At 40.4% G+C, this 20,818-nt stretch overlaps 1 protein-coding gene across 9 annotated transcripts in view; it reads left to right on the top strand.

Moving 5' to 3' along the window:
- The window catches only part of GSS (glutathione synthetase), a 49,953-nt gene that overhangs the window by 2,244 nt on the left and 26,891 nt on the right, over window positions 1-20,818 (top strand). For 7 of the 9 annotated variants that reach the window (XM_067707916.1, XM_067707910.1, XM_067707918.1 and 4 more), the window contains exons 2-7: window positions 581-715; window positions 1,495-1,572; window positions 15,334-15,479; window positions 17,790-17,865; window positions 18,168-18,307; window positions 19,008-19,124. In XM_067707916.1, the coding sequence (XP_067564017.1) occupies window positions 587-715; window positions 1,495-1,572; window positions 15,334-15,479; window positions 17,790-17,865; window positions 18,168-18,307; window positions 19,008-19,124 (686 nt within the window). In that variant the 5' untranslated portion in view covers window positions 581-586. The remainder of the gene's footprint in view (window positions 1-580; window positions 716-1,494; window positions 1,573-15,333; window positions 15,480-17,789; window positions 17,866-18,167; window positions 18,308-19,007; window positions 19,125-20,818) is intronic. The other 2 variants (XM_067707912.1, XM_067707913.1) reach the window with 1 other exon arrangement.

The raw sequence follows: 20,818 nt of genomic DNA, 5'->3' as shown, positions 1-20,818 counted from the left end.
GGAGCTAGAAGGGAAATTAATAATATATTGCAGCAGTTCCCGTCCCAGGAAAATTTATTAAAAATACAGAGCTTCAGCCCTTCCCTCCCCTCAGACCTCTTGAATCAGAATCTCTAGTAGGGCCCAGGAATCTGTATTCTTTTCCAAGCTCTCCAGAATATTCAGCCGGTTTGGAAACCATGGTCTACCCCAGACCCCTTGTTTCACAGGTAGAGAACCTGCAGCTCTGGGAGGAGAAAGAACTTGCCACGATCACATATGTTATTAGTGCCTCTTTCTCCAATGGAAAGCATTGGGCTGGGAGTCCAGAGACCCGAGTTCAAGTCCAGGTTTTACTAGTCATTACCTTGGGCAAGTCATTTCATCTCTCTGAGCCTCCACTTCCTTACTGTGAGAATAAGGTCATCATTGGATTAGGACTCAAAAGAAGGAGTGTCAGTGGAAATGCTTTGTCAAGCTTTCCATTTTGTGCTCATGGAAATTGTTAAGAACTGCCAGCCAGTGTTCGCTCCCCCGTACCACACTGCCAGTTGCGGGGCCCCAGGCCATCTGTCAGCCCTTCTCTCTCCTTCTGTTGCAGGTCGGGATGGCCACCGGCTGGGGGAGCCTCTTGCAGGATGAACAGCAGCTGGAGGAGCTAGCAAGGCAGGCTGTGGACCGGGCCCTGGCGGAGGGAGTGTTGCTGAGGACCTCACAAGAGCCCAGCTCCTCGGATGTAAGCCCCTGACCCCTCCTCACAGCACTGACCACGCTGCTTGGGTCCTACTAGGCCCCTGCCAGGCTGGAGGCAGCTCCTTTGGATTATCTTTTTTTTCAATAACTAAAATTGATCTCTAGAAGTATGTAAAGTTAAAAAGCACCATGCTAGAGTAATCAAATTTAAGTCTGGGGCTTGACGTGTGACTTAGGCAAGTTACATAGCCTCTCTCAGCTACAGTTTCTTCAAATATAAAAAGGAATAATAATGGGGACTACCTCATGGAGTTGGTAAGAGAATTAGAAGGTAATTCATGTGAAGCACCTTGCCCAGTAAACTGTTATTTTTTAAGGGCCCCTAGTCACCCTGCCTTCCCTGTAATTAGTTTGTGGTATATCCTTCCAGGTCTTTCTCTGTGCATTTACATACATATATATGTATATAAAGAAATATAGTTGACCCTTGAACAGTGCTGTGGTTAGGGGTGGCAGCCTTCTGCGCAGTTGAAAATCTGCATATAACTTATAGTCGGCCCTCCATATGTGCGGTTCCTCTGTATCAGAGGTTCAGCATCCACGGATTCAACCAACCTCAGATTGCGTAGTACTGTAGTATCCACGATTGAAAAACATCTGCGTATAAGTGGACTCGTGCAGTTCAAACCCATGTTGTTCAAGGGTCAACTGTATATAGTTTTTAAAAGACAAATTGGATGATATATATTATGCTGTGATATATTTTTGTTTTCTTTTCATTTAACAATCTGTCTTGAACTCTTTCCAACTCCCTCCATAAAGGTCAGCTTCATTCTGATGCATAGGATTCCAAGTGTGAATGGATCACAGTTTAGCTTTCCTCTACTGATGGCTATTCTGGTAATTTCTAACGTTTTATGACTACAAATAGCCCTACAGGGAACGTCCACGTACATGCCTGTTTGGGCACCTGTATGTTTCTCTAGGGTTGATACATAAAAGTAGACCTGCTTAGTCTAAACCACATCTTTAAAAAATCTCATCCTTTAAAAAAGAAAAACTTTTAATTTGGTGACTAAGTAAGACATTTTCAAGCTTCAAAATTCAAAGGGTATAAGAGTTTACAGTTTAACCCTCCCTTCCACATTCCCTAGCCACTCAGTTCTCCCTCCCTGAAGGCAACCGTGTTTTAGTATTCTTCTTTATTCTTTAGTTAGTTTACTCATAACAAGAAAATACGTATATATTCCTTTTCCCCATTTTTTACACAAAGAAGCATATTAGACAAGCTCTTCTAGCCTTAACATATACCTTATGATTATCCACATTAGTAACTAAGCCACATACTTTTTTTTAAAACCAATTTCTAGATTTATTTATTTATGGCTGCTTTGGGTCTTCGTTGCTGCACGCAGGCTTTCTCTAGTTGCTGTGACTGGGGGCTACTCTTCGTTGTGGCACGCGGGCTTCTCATTATGGTGGCTTCTCTTGTTGCGGAGCATGGGCTCTAGGCGCGTGGGCTTCAGTAGTTGTGATACACAGGCTCAGTAGTTGTGGCTTGCGGGCTCTAGAGCACAGGCCCGGTAGTTGTAGTGCACGGGCTTAGTTGCTCTGCGGCATGTGGGATGTGGGATCCTCCCGGACCAGGGGTCGAACCCATGTCCCCTGCATTGGCAGGTGGATTCTTAACCACTGCGCCACCAGGGAAGTCCCAAGCCACATACTTTTTTTACCAAGCCACATACTCTTTTGTCTCTGTGTGCCCAGAACCTAGTTAAGGGCCTGATAGAGAGTCCAAATTCAATAACTTTACTGAGGCCCAAGTGAATGAGAATGGCTGTCACCTAAGGTAGGCTGATACTATAAAAAGTCTGCCTCTGGCTTTGGGAATATAATTGCATGGTTTGTGAACTTCAGATTTTGTGAACTTCTTGTGTGAACCCATGATGAAGTACCTTCCACTCCGAGATTTTATTTCTTCTGTTAATCAGTAGGTATTGTGTGCAGGTCCAACAGCTGGTCCTTCTGGAAGTCAGTGGAGCCTAGAAAAGGCACAGTCCTCAGTGAGATTTCCAGTCCAGAGAAAAAAGACAGGAAATGTGTGTATGTGTATGTATGTGTGGGGGATTTCATTCCAAATCTTTACCAGGTGCCTGTTCTATGCCTGGCCATTCTAGGCACTGAAGACACAGGTGAGTCAGCCAGAGGCTCTGACCTCTGGAGCTCATGGTCTAGTTGGAGAATGTACCACAAGACAAAATTAAATAATATCAGTTCTGAAGACTTCCATGGTGGTCCACTGGTTAAGACTTCACCTTCCAATGTAGGGGGTACGGGTTCGATCCCTGGTCGGGGAGCTAAGATACCATATGCCTCATGGCCAAAAAAACAAAACATAAAACAGAAGCAATATTGTAACAAATTCAATAAAGACTTTAAAAATGGTCCACATCAGGGGCTTCCCTGGTGGCTCAGCGGTTGAGAGTCCGCCTGCCGATGCAGGGGACACGGGTTCGTGTTCCGGTCCAGGAGGATCCCACATGCCGCGGAGCGGCTGGGCCCGTGAGCCATGGCCGCTGAGCCTGCGCATCCGGAGCCTGTGCTCCACGGCGGGAGGGGCCACAGCAGTGAGAGGCCCACGTACCGAAAAAAAAAAAAAAAGGTCCACATCAAAAAAAGTCTTTAAAAAAATAATAATGTCAGTTCTATGACTGAGTATTTACTACCCGCCAGGCACTATTCTAAACATTTTGGAATCTCTAACTCATTTAATCCTCACCACAGCAGAGATGAGGAAACCAAGGCCCAGAGAAGTTAAGTAACTTCCCAGAGGTCATTTAAATGGTGGTATAATTGGCAGAGCCAGAATTCAAATCCAAGGAGTTTGCCTCCTGAGTCCATGCTCTGAAATTACATTTTTTACTGCCTCTCCTAGGATACTGTATAGGACACCTGGAAGAAGGATCAATTCATTAGTAGTATTTGAACTATATCTTAAAAGACAAATCACAGAAAGGAACAGCATAGCAGAGGCCCCAAAGAAGGAAAAGGCAAAACATGTTCAAGAGAATGCAGCTGAATGCAGGGGACATAAGTGGATATAGTGGGAAAGAGTCAGGCCAAAGTCAGACAGCCAAGAGGCTTTGGGTACTGGGCAAAAGAAGAGTGTGAACTTTATCCTGTAGATCAGGCCTACAGACCAGCCACGTGCAGATTAAATAGTTGGCTTCTGCAGTGTTTAGAGAGTTAATTTATTTTTTAAAATACATGACCAGGGTACAAAATTCAAAAGGGTATTCAGTGTAGAATAAGTCCTTCCTCCAGTAATGGTTTTCCCTCCCCAGAGGCAAGCATTATTAACAGGTTTTTCACCAGATTGTCTTTAAAAAGTCAGAGCCAACATTTTTTTTTATTGAAGTACAGTTGACTTACAATATTGTGTTAGTTTCAGGTGTACAGCATAGTGTTTCAGTATTTTTGCAGATTATACTCCATTATAGGTTATTACAATGGAATGGGTATAATTACCTCTGCTATACAGTATATTCTTGTTGCTTATCTATTTTATATATAGTAGTTTGTTTCTGTTAATCCCATACCCCTAATTTGTCCCTCCCCACTTTGGTAACCACATATAGAAACCCCTTTGTTTTCTACATCTGTGAATCTGTTTTGCATATACATTCATTTGTATTATTTTTTAGAGTCTATAAATAAGTGACATTATACAGTATGCTGATATCATACTGACTTATTTCACTAAGCATAATATCTCCACTTTGTTGCAAATGGCAGAATTTCATCCGTTTTATTGCTGAGTAGTATTCCATTGAATATATATACCATGTCTTCTTTATCCATTCATCTGTTGATAGATACTTAGGTTACTTCCATATCTTGGCTATTATAAATAGTGTTGCTGTGAACATTAAGGTGTATGTTTCTGAATTAGTGTTTTCATTTTCTTCGGATATATAGCCAGGAATGGAATTGCTGGATCATATGGTAGTTCTGTTTTCAGTTATTTGAATAACCTCCATACTGTTTTCTATACTGGCTGAAACAATTTACATTCCCACCAACACTGTATGAGGGTTCCCTTTTCTCCATATCCTCTCCAACATTTGTTATTTGTAGTCTTTTTGATGATAGCCATTCTGACAGGTGTGAAGTGATATCTCATTGTAGTTTTGATTTGCACTTCTCTAATTAGTGATCTTGAGCATCTTTTCATGTGCCTGTTAGCCATCTGTATGTCTTCTTTGAAGAAATGTCTTTTCAGGTTTTCTGCCCATTTTTTGATTGGGTTGTTTGTTTTTTTGATATTGAGTTATATGAGCTGTTTGTATATTTTGGATATTAACCCCATGTTAGTCGCATCATTTGCAAATATCTTCTACCATTCCGTAGGTTGTCTTTTCATTTTGTGTTACATCAAAGAGTGTTCCACCTGTGTTCTCTTCTAGGAATTTTATGGTTTCAGGTCTTACATTTAGGTTTTTAAACCATTTTGAGTTTATTTTTGAATATGGTATGAGGGAATGTTCTAATCTCATTGTTTTACATTTGGCTGTCCAGTTTTCCCAGCACCACTTATTGAAGAGACCGTTTTTTCTTCATTGCATATTCCTGCTTCCTTTGTGGTAGATTAATTGACCATAGGTGCATGGGTTTATTTCTGGCTCTGTATTCTGTTCCATTGATCTATGTGTCTGTTTTTGTAACAATACCACGCTGTTCTGATTACTCTAGCTTTGTAGTATAGTCTGAAGTCTGAGAGGGTTATACCTCCAGCTTTGTTCTTTTTTCTCAGGATTGCTTTGCAATTCAGGGTCTTTTATGGTTCCATATAAATTTTAGGATTATTTGTTCTAGTTCTGTGAAAAATGTCATGGGTGTTTGGATAGGGATTGCATTAAGTGTGTAGGTTGCTTTGGGTAGTATGGCCATTTTAACAATATTAATTCTTCCAATCTAAGAGGATGGGCTATCTTTCCATTTCTTTGAATCATCTTCAGTTCCCTCCATCAATGTTTTTATAGTTTTTAGAGTATAAGTCTTTTACCTTTTTGGTTAAACTTATTGCTAGGGATTTTATTTTTTTGAGATTTTAAACAGGATTATTTTTTACTTTCTCTTTCTGATATTTCATTATTATAATGTAGAAATGCAACAGATTTCTGTATATTAATCTTGTATCCTGCTATCTTGCTGAATTCATTTATTAGTTCTAATAGTTTTGGGGTGGAGACTTTAGGGTTCTCCATATAACGTATCATGTCATCTGCAAATAGTGATAGTTTTACCTCTTCACTTCCAATTTGGATACCTTTTATTTCTTTTTCTTGTCTGATTGCTGTGGGTAGGACTTCCAATACTAGGTTAAATAGAAACAGTGAGAGTGGGCATACTTGTTCCTGAATTTAGCAAGAAGGGTTTCAGCTTTTCATTGTTGAGTATTACGTTGGCTGTAGGTCTGTCATAAATGGCCTTTATTATGTTGAGGTGTGCTCCCTGTATACCCACTTTGATGAGTTTTTATCATGGATGGATGTTAAATTTTGTGAAATGTGTTTTTTGTGTCTATTGAGATGGTCATGTGATTTTTATCCTTCCTTTTGTTAATGTAGTGTATCACATTGATTGATCTGTGAATGTAGAACCATCCTTGTGACCCTGGAATAAATCCAGCTTGATCATGGGGTATGATCCTTTTTATGTATTGTTGGATCCAGTTTGATAATATTTTGTTGAGAATTTTTGCATCTATATTCATCAAAGATATTGGCCTGTAATTTTCTTTATTTGTAGTGTCTTTGTCTGGTTTTGGTATCAGTGTAATGGTGACCTTGTAGAATGAATTTGGGAGTGCTCCAGTCTCTTCAATTTTTTGGAATAGTTTGAGAAAGATAGGTATTTGTTCTTCTTTGTATGTTTGGTGGAAGTTCCCTGTGAAGCCATCCAGTCCTGGACTTCTGTTTGCTTGGAGTATTTTTATTACAAATTCAATTTCACTTCTAGTGATTGCTCTGTTCAAGTTGTTTCTTCTTGATTCAGTCTTGGCAGGCTGTATATTTCAAGAAATTTGTCTGTTTCTTCTATGTTGTCCAATTTGTTGGCATATGACTGTTCATAGTATTCTCTTATGATTTTTTATATCTCTGTGGTATCAGTTGTTATTTCTCCTCTTTCATTTCTTATTTTGTTTATTCAACATTTTTTAAAATCATGAAATTAAAAAAAAAAACTCTAAATACCCAGCTTACCTTGAAAAATCAGGTCATTTGGCAATCCTGGCTCACTTTCCTTCATGGCAGCAATTGGCTAGAGTGGAGTTATGACTGCCCCCTTTAGATAAGGTGGGGTTCTTACTTCTGTCACTCTCTGTTGTATTGTTTTCCTGGCTGTGAAGATGAGTGTTTATTGCCATGCATGTGCTATAGTTTTTCTTATAATAGAAGAATATGACTCTATGTCTGTGTGTCTATTGAAAGTGAAAAGACTGTGTTTCAGCCTTTAGCCTATGGACAGCAGAAAACAGCGCTATACTATTGATCCCAAATCCAAGTGGGCATAGTGAGTCACGTGGACAGAGGCAGAAGTCTTAACAGAAAAACTCTCTGGGAGTTTTTCATGCCACATGAGATTTGTTGGAGGAGTCAGAGTTCTGAGCTTTAAAACCAAGGAAATACCCCTGCAGTTTTCACACATGCATTCAGTGTATTAAGTCACCCCTTACGTATGTGCAGTATTTCCTACTCTAACTCCTAAAGGCTTCAAGCTAAAAAAAACCTTACTCTCACAAACACCCTTCCTTAATTTTGTCTTAAATTGATGCTGAGGATGGCAATTTAGGAATTATTTTGAAAATTTTAATTGGACTTACATTAATTACCTGACATTTCTACTTTTAGAAATTTATGAACCTTCTCACACACAAAATACCTAGAATGTATATTCTAGGATGTTCATGGAAACATCAAGTTGTAATGGAGGAAACAAAGGAAACCACCTTGATGTTCATAATAGAAAGCTAGATTCAATAAATTATGGTATATACAAAGAATGGAATACTATACCACCATTAAAAAGAATGAGAGAGACCTTCAATATGGCAGAGGAGTAAGACGTGCAGATCACCTCCCTCCCCACAAATACATCAGAAATACATCTACATGTGGAACAATTCCCACAAAACACCTACTGAACACTGGCAGAAGACCTCAGACTTCCCAAAAGATATATATATTTTTTTCCTTTTTCTCTTTTTGTGAGTGTGTATGCTTCTTTGTGTGATTTTGTCTGTATAGCTTTGCTTTTACCATTTGTCCTAGGGTTCTGTCTGTCCGTTTTTGTTTTTCATTTTTTTTTCTTAGTATAGTTTTTAGTGCTTGTTATCATTGGTGGATTTGCTTTTTGATTTAGTTGTTCTCTTCTTTCTTCCTTTTTTTTCTTTTTTTGAAATTTTTTTAATTTTTAATATATTTATTTTAATAACTTTATTTTATTTTATTTTATTTTATTTTCTCTTTCTTTTTTCTCCCTTTTCTTCTGAGCCATGTGGCTGACAGGGTCTTGGTGCTCCGACCAGGTGTCAGGCCTGTGCCTCTGAGGTGGGAGAGCCGAGTTCAGGACATTGGTCCACCAGAGACCTCCTGGCTCCACGTAATATCAAACGGCGAAAGCTCTCCCAGAGTTCTCCATCTCAATGCTAAGACCCAGCTCCACTCAATGACCAGCAAACTACAGTGCTGGACACCCTATGCCAAACAACTAGCAAGACAGGAACACAACCCCACCCATTAGCAGAGAGGCTGCCTAAAATTATAGTAAGGTCACAGACACCCCAAAACACACCACCGGACGTGGTCCTGACCATCAGAAAGACAAGATCAAGCCTCATCCACCAGAACACAGGCACCAGTCCCCTCCACCAGGAAGCCTACACAACCCATTGAACCAACCTTAGCCACTGGGAGCAGACACCAAAAACAACGGGAAGTATGAACCTGCAGCCTGCGAAAAGGAGACCCCAAACACCGTAAATTAAGCAAAATGAGAAGACAGAGAAACACACAGAAGATGAAGAAGCAATGTAAAATCCCACCAGACCTAACAAATGAAGAGGAAATAGGCAGTCTACCTGAAAAAGAATCCAGAGTAATGATAGTAAAGATGATCCAAAATCTTGGAAATAGAATGGAGAAAATACAAGAAACGTTTAACAAGGACCTAGAAGAACTAAAGAGCAAACAAACAATGATGAACAACACAATAAATGAAATTAAAAATTCTCTAGAAGGAGTCAATACCAGAATAACTGAGGCAGAAGAATGGATAAGTGACCTGGAAGATAAAATAGTGGAAAGGGACTTCCCTGGTGGTGCAGTGGTTGGGAATCCACCTGCCAATGCGGGGGACACGGGTTCAAGCCCTGGTCTGGGAGGATCCCACATGCTGCGGAGCAGCTGGGCCCATGTACCACTACTACTGAGCCCGTGCGCCACAAAAGAGAGTAGCCCCTGCTCGCTACAACTGGAGAGAGCCTGCGCGAAGCAATGAAGCCCCAACGCAGCCAAAAATAAATAAATAAATAAATAAATTTTTTAAAAAAATAGTGGAAATAACTACGACAGAGCAGAATAAAGAAAAAAGAATGAAAAGAATTGAGGACAGTCTCAGAGACCTCTGGGACAACATTAAACACACTAACATTCGAATTATAGGGGTCACAGAAGAAGAAGAGAAAAAGAAAGGGACTGAGAAAATATTTGAACAGATTATAATTGAAAACTTCCCTAATATGGGAAAGGAAATAGTCAATCAAGTCTGGGAAGCCCAGAGAGTCCCATACAGGATAAATCCAAGGAGAAACATGCCAAGAAACATATTAATGAAACTATCAAAAATTAAATACAAAGAAAAAATATTAAAAGCAGCAAGGGAAAAACAGCAAATAACATACAAGGGAATCTCCATAAGGTTAACAGCTGATCTTTCAGCAGAAACTCTGCAAGCCAGAGGGAGTGGCAGGACATATTTAAAGTGATGAAAGAGAAAAACCTACAACTAAGATTACTCTACCCAGCAAGGATCTCATTCAGATTCAGTGAAGAAATTAAAACTTTACAGACAAGCAAAAGCTAAGAAAATTCAGCACCACCAAACCAGCTTTACAACAAATGCTAAAGGAACTTCTCTAGGAAACACAAGAGAAGGAAAAGACCTACAATAACAAACCCAAAACAATTAAGAAAATGGTAATAGGAACATACATATCAATAATTACCTTAAATGTAAGTGGATTAAATGCTCCAACCAAAAGACATAGACTGGCTGAATGGATTTAAAAACAAGACCCATATATATACTGTCTACAAGAGACCCACTTCAGACCTAGGGACACATACAGACTGAAAGTGAGGGGATAGAAAAAGATATTCCATGCAAATGGAAATCAAAAGAAAGCTGCAGTAGTGATTCTCATATCAGACAAAATAGACTTTAAAATAAAGATGATTACAAGAGACAAAGAAGGACACTACATAATGATCAAGGGGTCAATCCAAGAAGAAGACATAACAATTATAAATATTTATGCACCCAACATAGGAGCACCTCAATACATAAGGCAAATGCTAACAGCCATAAAAGGGGAAATCAACAGTACCACAGTCATAGTAGGGGACTTTAACACCCCACTTTCACCAATGGACAGATCATCCAAAAGGAAAATAAATAAGGAAACAAGCTTTAAGTAATACATTAAACAAGATGGACTTAATTGATATTTATAGGACATTCCATCCAAAAACAACAGAATACACTTTCTTCTCAAGTGCTCATGGGAAATCCTCCAGGATAGATCATATCTTGGGTCACAAATCAAGCCTTGGTAAATTTAAGAAAATTGAAATCATATCAAGTATCTTTTCCGACCACAGCACTATGAGACTAGATATCAATTACAGGAAAAAAATCTGTAAAAAATACAAAAACATGGAGGCTAAACAACACACTACTAAATAACCAAGAGATCACTGAAGAAATCAAAGAAGAAATCAAAAAATACCTAGAAACGAATGACAATGAAAGCATGACGACCCAAAACCTATGGAATGAAGCAAAAGCAGTTCTAAGAGGGAAGTTTATAGCAATACAATCCTACCTCAAGGAATAAGAAACATCTCAAGTAAACAACCTAACCTTACACCTAAAGCAATTAGAGAAAGAAGAACAAAAAGCCCCCAAAGTTAGCAGAAGGAAAGAAATCATAAAGATCAGAGCAGAAATAAATGAAATAGAAACAAAGAAAACAATAGCAAAGGTCAATAAAACTAAAAGCTGGTTCTTTGAGAAGATAAACAAAATTGACAAGCCATTAGCCAGACTCATCATGAAAAAAAGGGAGAAGACTCAAATCAATAGAATTAGAAATGAAAAAGGAGAAGTAACAACTGACACTGCAGAAATACAAAGGATCATGAGAGATTACTACAAGCAACTATATGCCAATAAAATGGACAACCTGGAAGAAATGGACAAATTCTTAGAAAAACACAACCTTCTGAGACTGAACCAGGAAGAAATAGAAAAATATAAACAGACCAATTGCAAGCACTGAAATTGAGACAGTGATTAAAAATCTTCCAAAAACCAAAAGCCCAGGACCAGATGGCTTCACAGGCGAATTCTATCAAATATTTAGAGAAGATCTAACACCTATCCTTCTCAAACTCTTCCAAAATATAGCAGAGGGAGGAACACTCCCAAACGCATTCTACGATGTCACCATCACCCTGATACCAAAACCAGACAAAGATACTACAAAAAAAGAAAATTACAGACCAATATTTCTGATGAATATAGATGCAAAAATCCTCAACAAAATACTAGCAAACAGAATCCAAAAATACATTAAAAGGATCATACACCATGATCAAGTGAGATTTATCCCAGGGATGCAAGGATTCTTCAATATATGCAAATCAGTCAATGTGATACACCATATTAACGAATTGAAGAATAAAAACCATATGATCATCTCAACAGATACAGAAAAAGCTTTTGGCAAAATTCAACACCATTTATTGTAAAAAAAACTCTCCAGAAAGTGGGCATAGAGGGAACCTACCTCAATATAATGAAGGCCATATACGACAAACCCACAGCAAACATCATTCTCAATGGTGGAAAAATGAAAACATTTCCTCTAAGCTCAGGAACAACAGAAGGATGCCCACTCTCAACACTATTATTCAACATGGTTTTGGAAGTCCTAGCCACGGCAATCAGAGAAGAAAAAGAAATAAAAGAAATCCAAATCAGAAAAGAAGATGTAAAGATGTCACTGTTTGCAGATGACATGCTACTATGCATAGAGAATCCTAAAGACTCTACCAGAAAACTGCTAGAGCTAATCAATGAATTTGGTAAAGTAGCAGGATACAAAATTAATGCACAGAAATCTCTTGCATTCCTATACACTAATGATGAAAAATCTGAAAGAGAAATTAAGGAAACACTCCCATTTACCATTGCAACAAAAAGAATAAAATACCTAGGAATAAACCTACCTAAGGAGACAAAAGACCTCTATGCAGAAAACTATAAGACACTGATGAAAGAAATTAAAGATGATACAAACAGATGGAGAGATATACCATGTTTTTGGATTGGAAGAGTCAACATTGTGGAAATGACTCTACTACCCAAAGCAATCTACTGATTCAGTGCAATCCCTGTCAAACTACCAATGGCATTCTTCACAGAACTAGAACAAAAAATTTCACAATTTGTATGGAAACACAAAAGACCCTGAATAACCAAAGCAATTTTGAGAAAGAAAAATGGAGCTGGAGCAATCAGGCTCCCGGACTTCAGACTACTACAAAGCTACAGTAATCAAGACAATATGGTACTGGCACAAAAACAGAAATATAGATCAATGGAAGAGGACAGAAAGGCCGGAGATAAACCCACACACATATGGTCACCGTATTTTTGATAAAATATACAAAATGAATATACAGTGGAGAAAAGACAGCCTCTTCAATAAGTTGTGCTGGGAAAACTGGACAGCTACATGTAAAAGAATGAAATTAGAACACTTCCTAACACCACACATAAAAATAAACTCATAATGGATTGAAGACCTAAATATAAGGCCAGACAGTATAAAACTCTCAGAGGAAAACATAGGCAGAACACTCTATGACATAAATCACAGCAAGATCCTTTTTGACCCATCTCCTAGAGAAATGGAAATAAAAACAAAAATAAACAAATGGGACCTAATGAAAATTAAAAGCTTTTGCACTGCAAAGGAGAACATAAATAAGATGAAAAGACAAACCTCAGAATGGGAGAAAATATTTGCAAATGAAGCAACTGACAAAGGATAAATCTCCAAGATTTACAAGCAACTCATACAGCTCAATATCAAAAAAACAAACAACCCAATCCAAAAATGGGCAGAAGACCGAAATAGACATTTCTCCAAAGAAGATATACAGATTGCTAACAAACACATGAAAGGATGCTCAACATCACTAACCATTAGAGAAATGCAAATCCAAACTACAATGAGGTATCACCTTGCACCTGTCAGAATGGCCATCATCAAAAAATCTACAAACAATAAATGCTGGACAGGGTGTGGAGAAAAGGGAACCCGCTTGCACTGTTGGTGGGAATGTAAATTGATACAGCCACTATGGAGAACAGTATGGAGGTTCCTTAAAAAACTAAAAATAGAGCTACCATATGACCCAGAAATCCCACTACTGGGCATATACCCTGAGAAAACCATAATTCAAAAAACAACCTAAGTGTCCATCAACAGATGAATGGATAAAGAAGATGTGGCACATATATACAATGGAATATTACTCAGGCATAAAAAGAAACGAAATTGAGTTATTTGTAGTGAGGTGGATGGACCTAGAGTCTGTCATACAGAGTGAAGTAAGTCAAAAAGAGAAAAACAAATACCGTATGCTAACACATATATATGGAATCTAAAAAAAAAAAAAAGAAGATTCTGAAGAACCTAGGGGCAGGACAGGAATAAAGACACAGACGTAGAGAATGGATTTGAGGACACAGGGAGTGGGAAGGGTAAGCTGGGACGAAGTGAGAGAGTGGCATGGACATATTTACACTACCAAATGTAAAATAGATAGCTAGTGGGAAGCAGCCGCATATCACAGGGAGATCAGCTTGGTGCTTTGTGTCCACGTAGAGGGGTGGGACAGGGAGGGTGGGAGGGAGACGCAAGAAGGAGGAGATATGGGGATATATGTATATGTATAGCTGATTCACGTTGTTATAAAGCAGAAACTAACACACCATTGTAAAGCAATATACTCCAATAAAGATGTTAAAAAAATAAAATAAAAAGAATGAGAGTGCTCTATTTGAATGTATTCGGAAATGTCTCTGAAATATTTATAAAGCTAAGGACAGAACAATGTATGTATTATATGCTTGTGTGTGTGTAAAAAGAGAAAATATGTATGTATACGTATACATTAGTCTAGAAGGATATGTGAGACACTGCCTCTGGGGAGGAGAACTGGGTCATTGGGGCTAGGGTGGGAGTGAGATGTACTTTTCACTATGCATCCTGTCTTTTTTGATTTTATATCATGTGTTTGTATTATCCATTCAAATTAATAATTTTTTTAAAAATAAATATATAAATGCCAAGTTCTAACACCCTTAACTCATACTATTATAATGACAAGCATATTAACTCAGAGGTTAGACTCAGGAATGCTTCATAATATAAGCACAAAGTCATAATATAAGTCACAAAGTCATCTTACCTTCTGTTACCCAAGTTCTAGTTCATTTGTTGTTGGAAATCTCAGAACGCATTATCCCCTTCTAAAAATAGTATTCTAGATGGTATTTGGGCTTCCTGGCTCTGCCAAAGTCCAGAGAACTCAGAATGCAGCTGAACTCCAGGCCTGGCAACCTGGGTCACCATCTCCAATACTGGGGGGAAACCACTCCTGGCTCCTTCTCTGGAGACCAGAGTCCACTTCTGCTGCAGCCCTACCTGCAGGACTCTCCCTCTCCCCCAACCAGATGGCAAGGGGACTGGGCTTGGATATGAACTGGCTAAGAGTATGTGTGTGTATGTGCGTGTGCGTGTGTGTGTATGGTGGTTGTTGTTTAGTAACATTCATGGTTCAAATCCCAGTGTCACCTATTAGCTTTATATAATTTTGGAGACGTTACTTAACCTCTCTGAGACTTAGTTCCCTTATTTATTTATTAGGTACAGATAATAATAGTATCTTTCTCATAGGGTTAAATGATGAATCCACGTAAAGTATTTAAAACAGTGCTGAGCACACAGTCAGTGCTCAATAATTTTTTGGTTTATTTGTCTTCTAGACTTTGTAATATTTTATCTCTTTACATTAAAAAGAAAAAAAATGATCAGAAGCAAAATGGCCAAAAACAAAGTCTGCAAGTTCTCTTTATACCCATTCCTCGTCCTGTTCTCCTCCCTCCCTTCCCAGAGGTAACCACTATTCTGTAGTTTGTGTGTCCTCAATAAATGTAGGGCACCCTTTCCATGGGGTTATGTTTGCAGGAAGACAACCCATTCACAGGTGTTCTACCCGTGCGCACTCTTTCCTCAATCAGGTGGTGAGCTACGCCCCATTCACACTCTTCCCCTCACTGGTCCCGAGTGCCTTGCTGGAGCAGGCCTATGCTGTACAAATGGACTTCAACCTGCTGGTGGATGCTGTCAGCCAGAACGCTGCCTTTCTGGAGCAAACTCTCTCCAGGTACAGGGCAGTGGGGCTTCGGGGGCTGTGAGGTGCTAGAACCAAGACATTGGAAGACTGGGGAGTCATGAGCTATTACTCAGGCAGGTGACTTGGTGGGGTGGGGGACAGGTACTCCCCAGGAGAAACAAACATTTGTAGAATAGAAGTTAGGAGACCTGGCTTCTAACCCTGGCTCTACCACTTATTTATATGGCCTCAAGCAAGTTCCTTTCTTTCTCTGGGCCTCAATTTCTTCATCTGTAAAATGGGAGGTTGGCCTAAATCTAAGGTCCCTTCCAACACTGACATTCTGTGATTCTCTGACCCTTGACCCCCCTGCTTTGAAGACTGAAATTTCCATTTGTAATTAGGGAGAGTCAACCTAGTTTGAGAGAAAACAGAGGGCAGGAGGGGTTATGGGTTTAAAGTCAGATTTCCTACTTCTCTTAAGCAGTGACCCTTTCTTGTCACTTCAGGCCTCTTATCTCTGGGTGGGACGGGGTGCAGACTGGGCCACACCCAGTTCACGAGGATACAGAACCCCTGAAATGACTCACTCTATCCCCCCTCTCTGTCTCTTCTCCCTTGATCTTTTTTCCCCTTGAGGCCCTGGGGCAAGGGAAATTTCTTTATTTTAGAATTAAGTTAGAATTAAATATATGTGTGTGTGTGTGTGTGTGTGTGTGTGTGTGTGTGTGTGTGTGTATATGATTGCATGTCTCATTAATTTTTCAAAATCTTTTTTTAAAAAAAAATTTATTTATTTGGCTGCACTGGGTCTTCGTTGCGGCATGCGGGATCCAGTTCCCCAACCAGAGATCAAACCCGGGCCCCCTGCATTGGGAGCTCGGAATCTCAACCGCTGGCCCACCAGTGAAGTCCCCACAAAATCTTTTAAAAATGTGCACATTGGTGTGAGGGTGAAAACGAGAAGGGTTCATAATGGTAAGAAGTTTGGAAACCTTGACTTGGAGCTAAAAACCCACTGAGTCCTGAATGTACAAACCTTTCCACCACCTTTTCTTCAGATCTTTCTCGGGATGGGCCCAGCTTTTGTACTTGTGATTCTAGATTGTGGGAAAGATGAGCAGCCTGATTTACGACCTTTATCCTAAAGCTGCAGTTATGTGTAAGACCTTCCCTGCAGCCCATCTCTGCAACCCCTGTCTTCCCTATTACCCTCTCCTCTGAAATACACACAAACCCTAGCTTGTAAGGGTGAAAAGGCCCAGGGTCACATGAGCTAGAATAGCAGCCTAGGAGAGTCCCAGCTTAGGGACTCTCCTCTTCACCAAGGGCTGCGGAACCCCATGAGAGCTGACTGGGGAGAGAGGAACTTCAGGGCAGGCCTGAGCTACATGGGCTCAGTGGGGTCCCTGTAACAAGGTGAGCCTGAGAGTTAGGCTTGAGCAGGCATGCAGAGACCACCCTGAATCTTGAGAGGCAACAAGTTAGTTACCTGTGGGTGTTTCTTCCTAAGGCTCCAGAAAACCATACTGGCTGGGTCCTACCTCATGCCACATGTCACAGTAGCACACTGGGCCATGATGATGAGCTAGCAGAGACATGGTCCCCATCCTCATGTGGTTTATAGTCAAATAGGAGAGACAATACTAGTCATCACACAAATAAAATGGAAAATTACAACTGCAATCAGTGCTATAGAGGAGAGGTCCACAGTGCTATGAGAGTGCACACCAGGGGGATCTGACCCAGGTAGGGAAGGCTTCCTTGAGGAAATCACATCATATAAGGACTGGTTGAAGAAAAAAATTAGGATATTTAGCTTGAGTCAGAAAAACCTTTTGGGGCACAGGGCATAACTGCTGTCTTCTAATCTCTGAGTGCTGCCATGGAAGAGGTGGAAAAGACTTGTCCTGGGAGGTCCCAGAACATAGGGGAAGCTACGGAGAGTTAATGTTAGGTCAACTAGAAAGCTTACCAACTACACAATGGTCATATCGTATGCCAGTTTTGAATTCTTCTTGGGAGCACACACTATGTTCAATTCTGTACATGTAATATCTCATTTACTCTTCACTACAACTCTCTGTTATAAATATAATTATATTCCTCTTCATTTTACAGATGAGCAAACTGAAGCATAGAGGAGATATGATTGAGGTTGCCCAATAGTGAGTGGTAGAGCTGGGATTTGAACCCAAGCCATCTGGCTCTAAAGCTGGGTTCTAAACCACTGTTCTCTACAGGGTTGGTGTGGATGTTCAATTTTGAGCCAGTAGACCCAGAGAGGATTCAGGAGACAATGGAAATCCTTGACCTTTAATGTTTGATGTAGCCTAGAAAATACTCTCTTTCCTCTTTCAGCACCATCAAAAGGGACAACTTTACTGCTCATCTCTTTGACATCCACAAGCAAGTCCTGAAAGAGGGCATTGCCCAGGTAACCATTCCCCACTTCACCCCAGTCTGGGACCTGCCCCTCCCATCTCGTTCTCTTTTTTTTTTTTTTAACCAGAAGAATTTGGCCTAGTCCCTGAGCTCATGGGAATCTGCCTCTCATTGGTCCCCACTGGGTTTATACATTAGTGTCCAATCCTGGAATGTCCCAAAGAATGATTCCACTGGGTTTGGGAGTGTTAGCTGGCACCTTTGCATAGAGTTCATGGTACCTGTCTGCTCTGTGGCTAGGCCCTCAGAGTCAGCCCCTGGGCAAATGTCCTCAGCCTTCAGTTTTCCCCACAGACGGTGTTCCTGGGCCTGAATCGCTCAGACTACATGTTCCAGCGCAACGCAGATGGCTCTGCAGCCCTGAAACAGATTGAAATCAACACCATCTCTGCCAGCTTTGGGGGCCTAGCCTCCCGGACCCCTGCTGTGCATCGGTGGGTCCCTTGGGCAATCCTGGGCACACTAGTGAGGTGTCAGCCTGATGAGCCTACAATCATAGGTGGGGGCAGGGATCTCCAATGCTGACTGTGCCTTCCTGGGCCTTGGGTCATGTGTTTCCACCTCGTAGCAGTTTCCACTTGTAATTAAGTCTTGGTGTGTCAGAAAAAGAAGGAACCTCAGGGTTCATCTGGTCCTGCCCCTTCATTGTACAAGTTAGTATTCCAGGCAGAAGGAACAGTATCTGTGAGGGTCCTGAGGTAAGAAAGAAGCCTGAAAGGAGGTCAGAATCCAAGGCAGAGAGGGAACAGGGGCTTCCCTTCTGAGCGCTGGACCCTAGCAACAACCACTTCTAGTCAGTAGTGATGCTCCAGGTTGCTGTGATTCCAGATGGTCTGTAGCTGGATTCCAGACAGTACCTGGGGCTCAGGTAAAGGGGTTTCAGTTCATTGGGAGGCTTGTGTGGAGTGGAAACACAGGGTCTCAGGGCTCCTCTGGGCATGTACACCAGGGGCCAGGCTTAGGGCAGCCCAACACATTCCAGCCTGAGGTGGATCCTACAAGAGCATGATGGTAGGATGCTTTTTAGTGCTCAGCTGACTCTCAAAGTGATGTTCCTATAATTGTCTATGAGTCACAGGCAGAAGGGTCTTCCAGGTCCATCCAGTTACTAAGTAGGCATCTCTCTTTCAACAGACATGTTCTCAATGTCCTGGGTAAGACCAAAGAAGCTGCCAAGATCCTCTCCAATAATCCCAGCAAGGGATTGGCCATGGGGATTGCCAAAGCCTGGGAACTCTACGGCTCAGCCAAGTAAGGGGAAGAGAAAGTGTCAGCAGAATCCTGCTTTAGATTCAGCATTCATGGATGCAGCAACTTCTTTGCCTGACATCATTAGGAAATCATGAGGGAATTTTTCTTGAAATAGAAGCTTACACTTTGAAGTACCAAAATTATTTTAATGGAGTTTTGGGCTTCCTTCTTAAATAAGAGATGCTGATAATAATTTAATCTTTTCTCATTGGCTACAGGTGATGGTTATGACAGTCAGTGATTGCATCTTGATGTAATGCAGGGGTGCTACCTGGAGTGAGAGAGGCATGTGAGGTTGTTTGCCTGCACTAATGTCCCCAGTTATTAGGCTTTATGCTCTTATTCTTTTTTTCATAGTTTTTCTGTCTGTTTTCCTACTAACAGCTCTTCTTACTGCTGTCACTTTGCTTGAATTTAGAATCTCCACTGCCATCCTTATACCTCCTTTTTGATTTGTAGTTTGGGAAAGCAAATGATCTGTTATATTTGTGTCTAATGAGTGTGAGGGCCTTTTTGATGAGTAAATGCATAAACTTTGATTTAGGGATTTTATCGTATCTGTTCAGAGGCATTTTTTTGCTTCCTTCCTATTTCTCAACCATGTTCCAGATGTGTAAAGATGCTAGATGTTCCAGATATGACTTCTGGATAAGTGAGCGGCCACTGTACTAACAGTTATTGCTATGTTAATATAGCATTAATAGTTTACCCTTAATGAGCATCTACTAGTGCCACACTTTGTGCTAAGCTCTTCACATACAGGATCTCATTGAATCCTAAATTCAAACACTCTGAGGTAGATATTATTCATCTCCCCCATTTTAAAGATGAGGAAACTGAGATTCAGAGAAGTGAAGTGCATTGTTCAAGGTCAAGTGGTGAGTTGGTGGTAGAGCCCAGAGTCCATCTCCCTCTAGAACCTGCATTCTTAATCACTTTATTGCCTCCAAGAGAGCCTCTCTGGGCTTATTAAGCCTCACTAAGACTCAAGAAACGTCAGACTCTGAGCATTTGGAAGTCATCAGACAAATATTTTTTCAAGTAGAACTCTTGGCTAGGTTGTATTTTAAGAGTGAAGCCAGGAGATGGGTCACCTAGGGAACCTGCTGATAGACGAATGCTGCAGAGGGTTTCTCTAGCCAGGCTGTGAATAACATGGAGAGAAAAGACTTGTGTGCTCAGAATTAGGCACTGGTAGGTAGGAGCTATGGGGTCCCTGAGCCAGGAGTGGATTCCCTCATTTTGAGAGTCAAATAGGCACTTCTGCTGACCCAAATATGACCTTTGCTAAAGTCTGTTCTTTTCCCTGAACATCAGTTTCCGAACTTGTAAAACGGGGGTAATAATAATACCTAAAAGGGTGGTAGTAAGAATTAAATGAAATCATAGATTTGAAAAATGCTTTAAAAAATTCAGTGAGGGTCATTATATGATACATTCAATAATAACGATAATGATAGTAATAATTACTACCATTTAAAGAGTTTTGTTTTACAGAAGAGCAAATGGAGGGCTCAGAGAGGTTGAATAACTTGCCCAAAGTCACACAGCTAGTAAGTTTAGAATTCACGTTTATCTGCCCCTAAAGCCTGTGTTCTCTCTACTACACTGTTCTTCTGAAAGGAATGGTCCCATAGTATAGACTGAAAAACTGAGGTGCGAGCATTTGTAGAGCAGATGAATTTTCATCAATT

The sequence above is a fragment of the Pseudorca crassidens genome, chromosome 15 (genome assembly GCF_039906515.1).
Source record: "Pseudorca crassidens isolate mPseCra1 chromosome 15, mPseCra1.hap1, whole genome shotgun sequence".
Lineage (NCBI taxonomy): Eukaryota > Metazoa > Chordata > Mammalia > Artiodactyla > Delphinidae > Pseudorca > Pseudorca crassidens.
The sequence above is the reverse complement of the archived record's forward strand: the minus strand, read 5'-3'. Positions and strand labels throughout refer to the sequence as shown.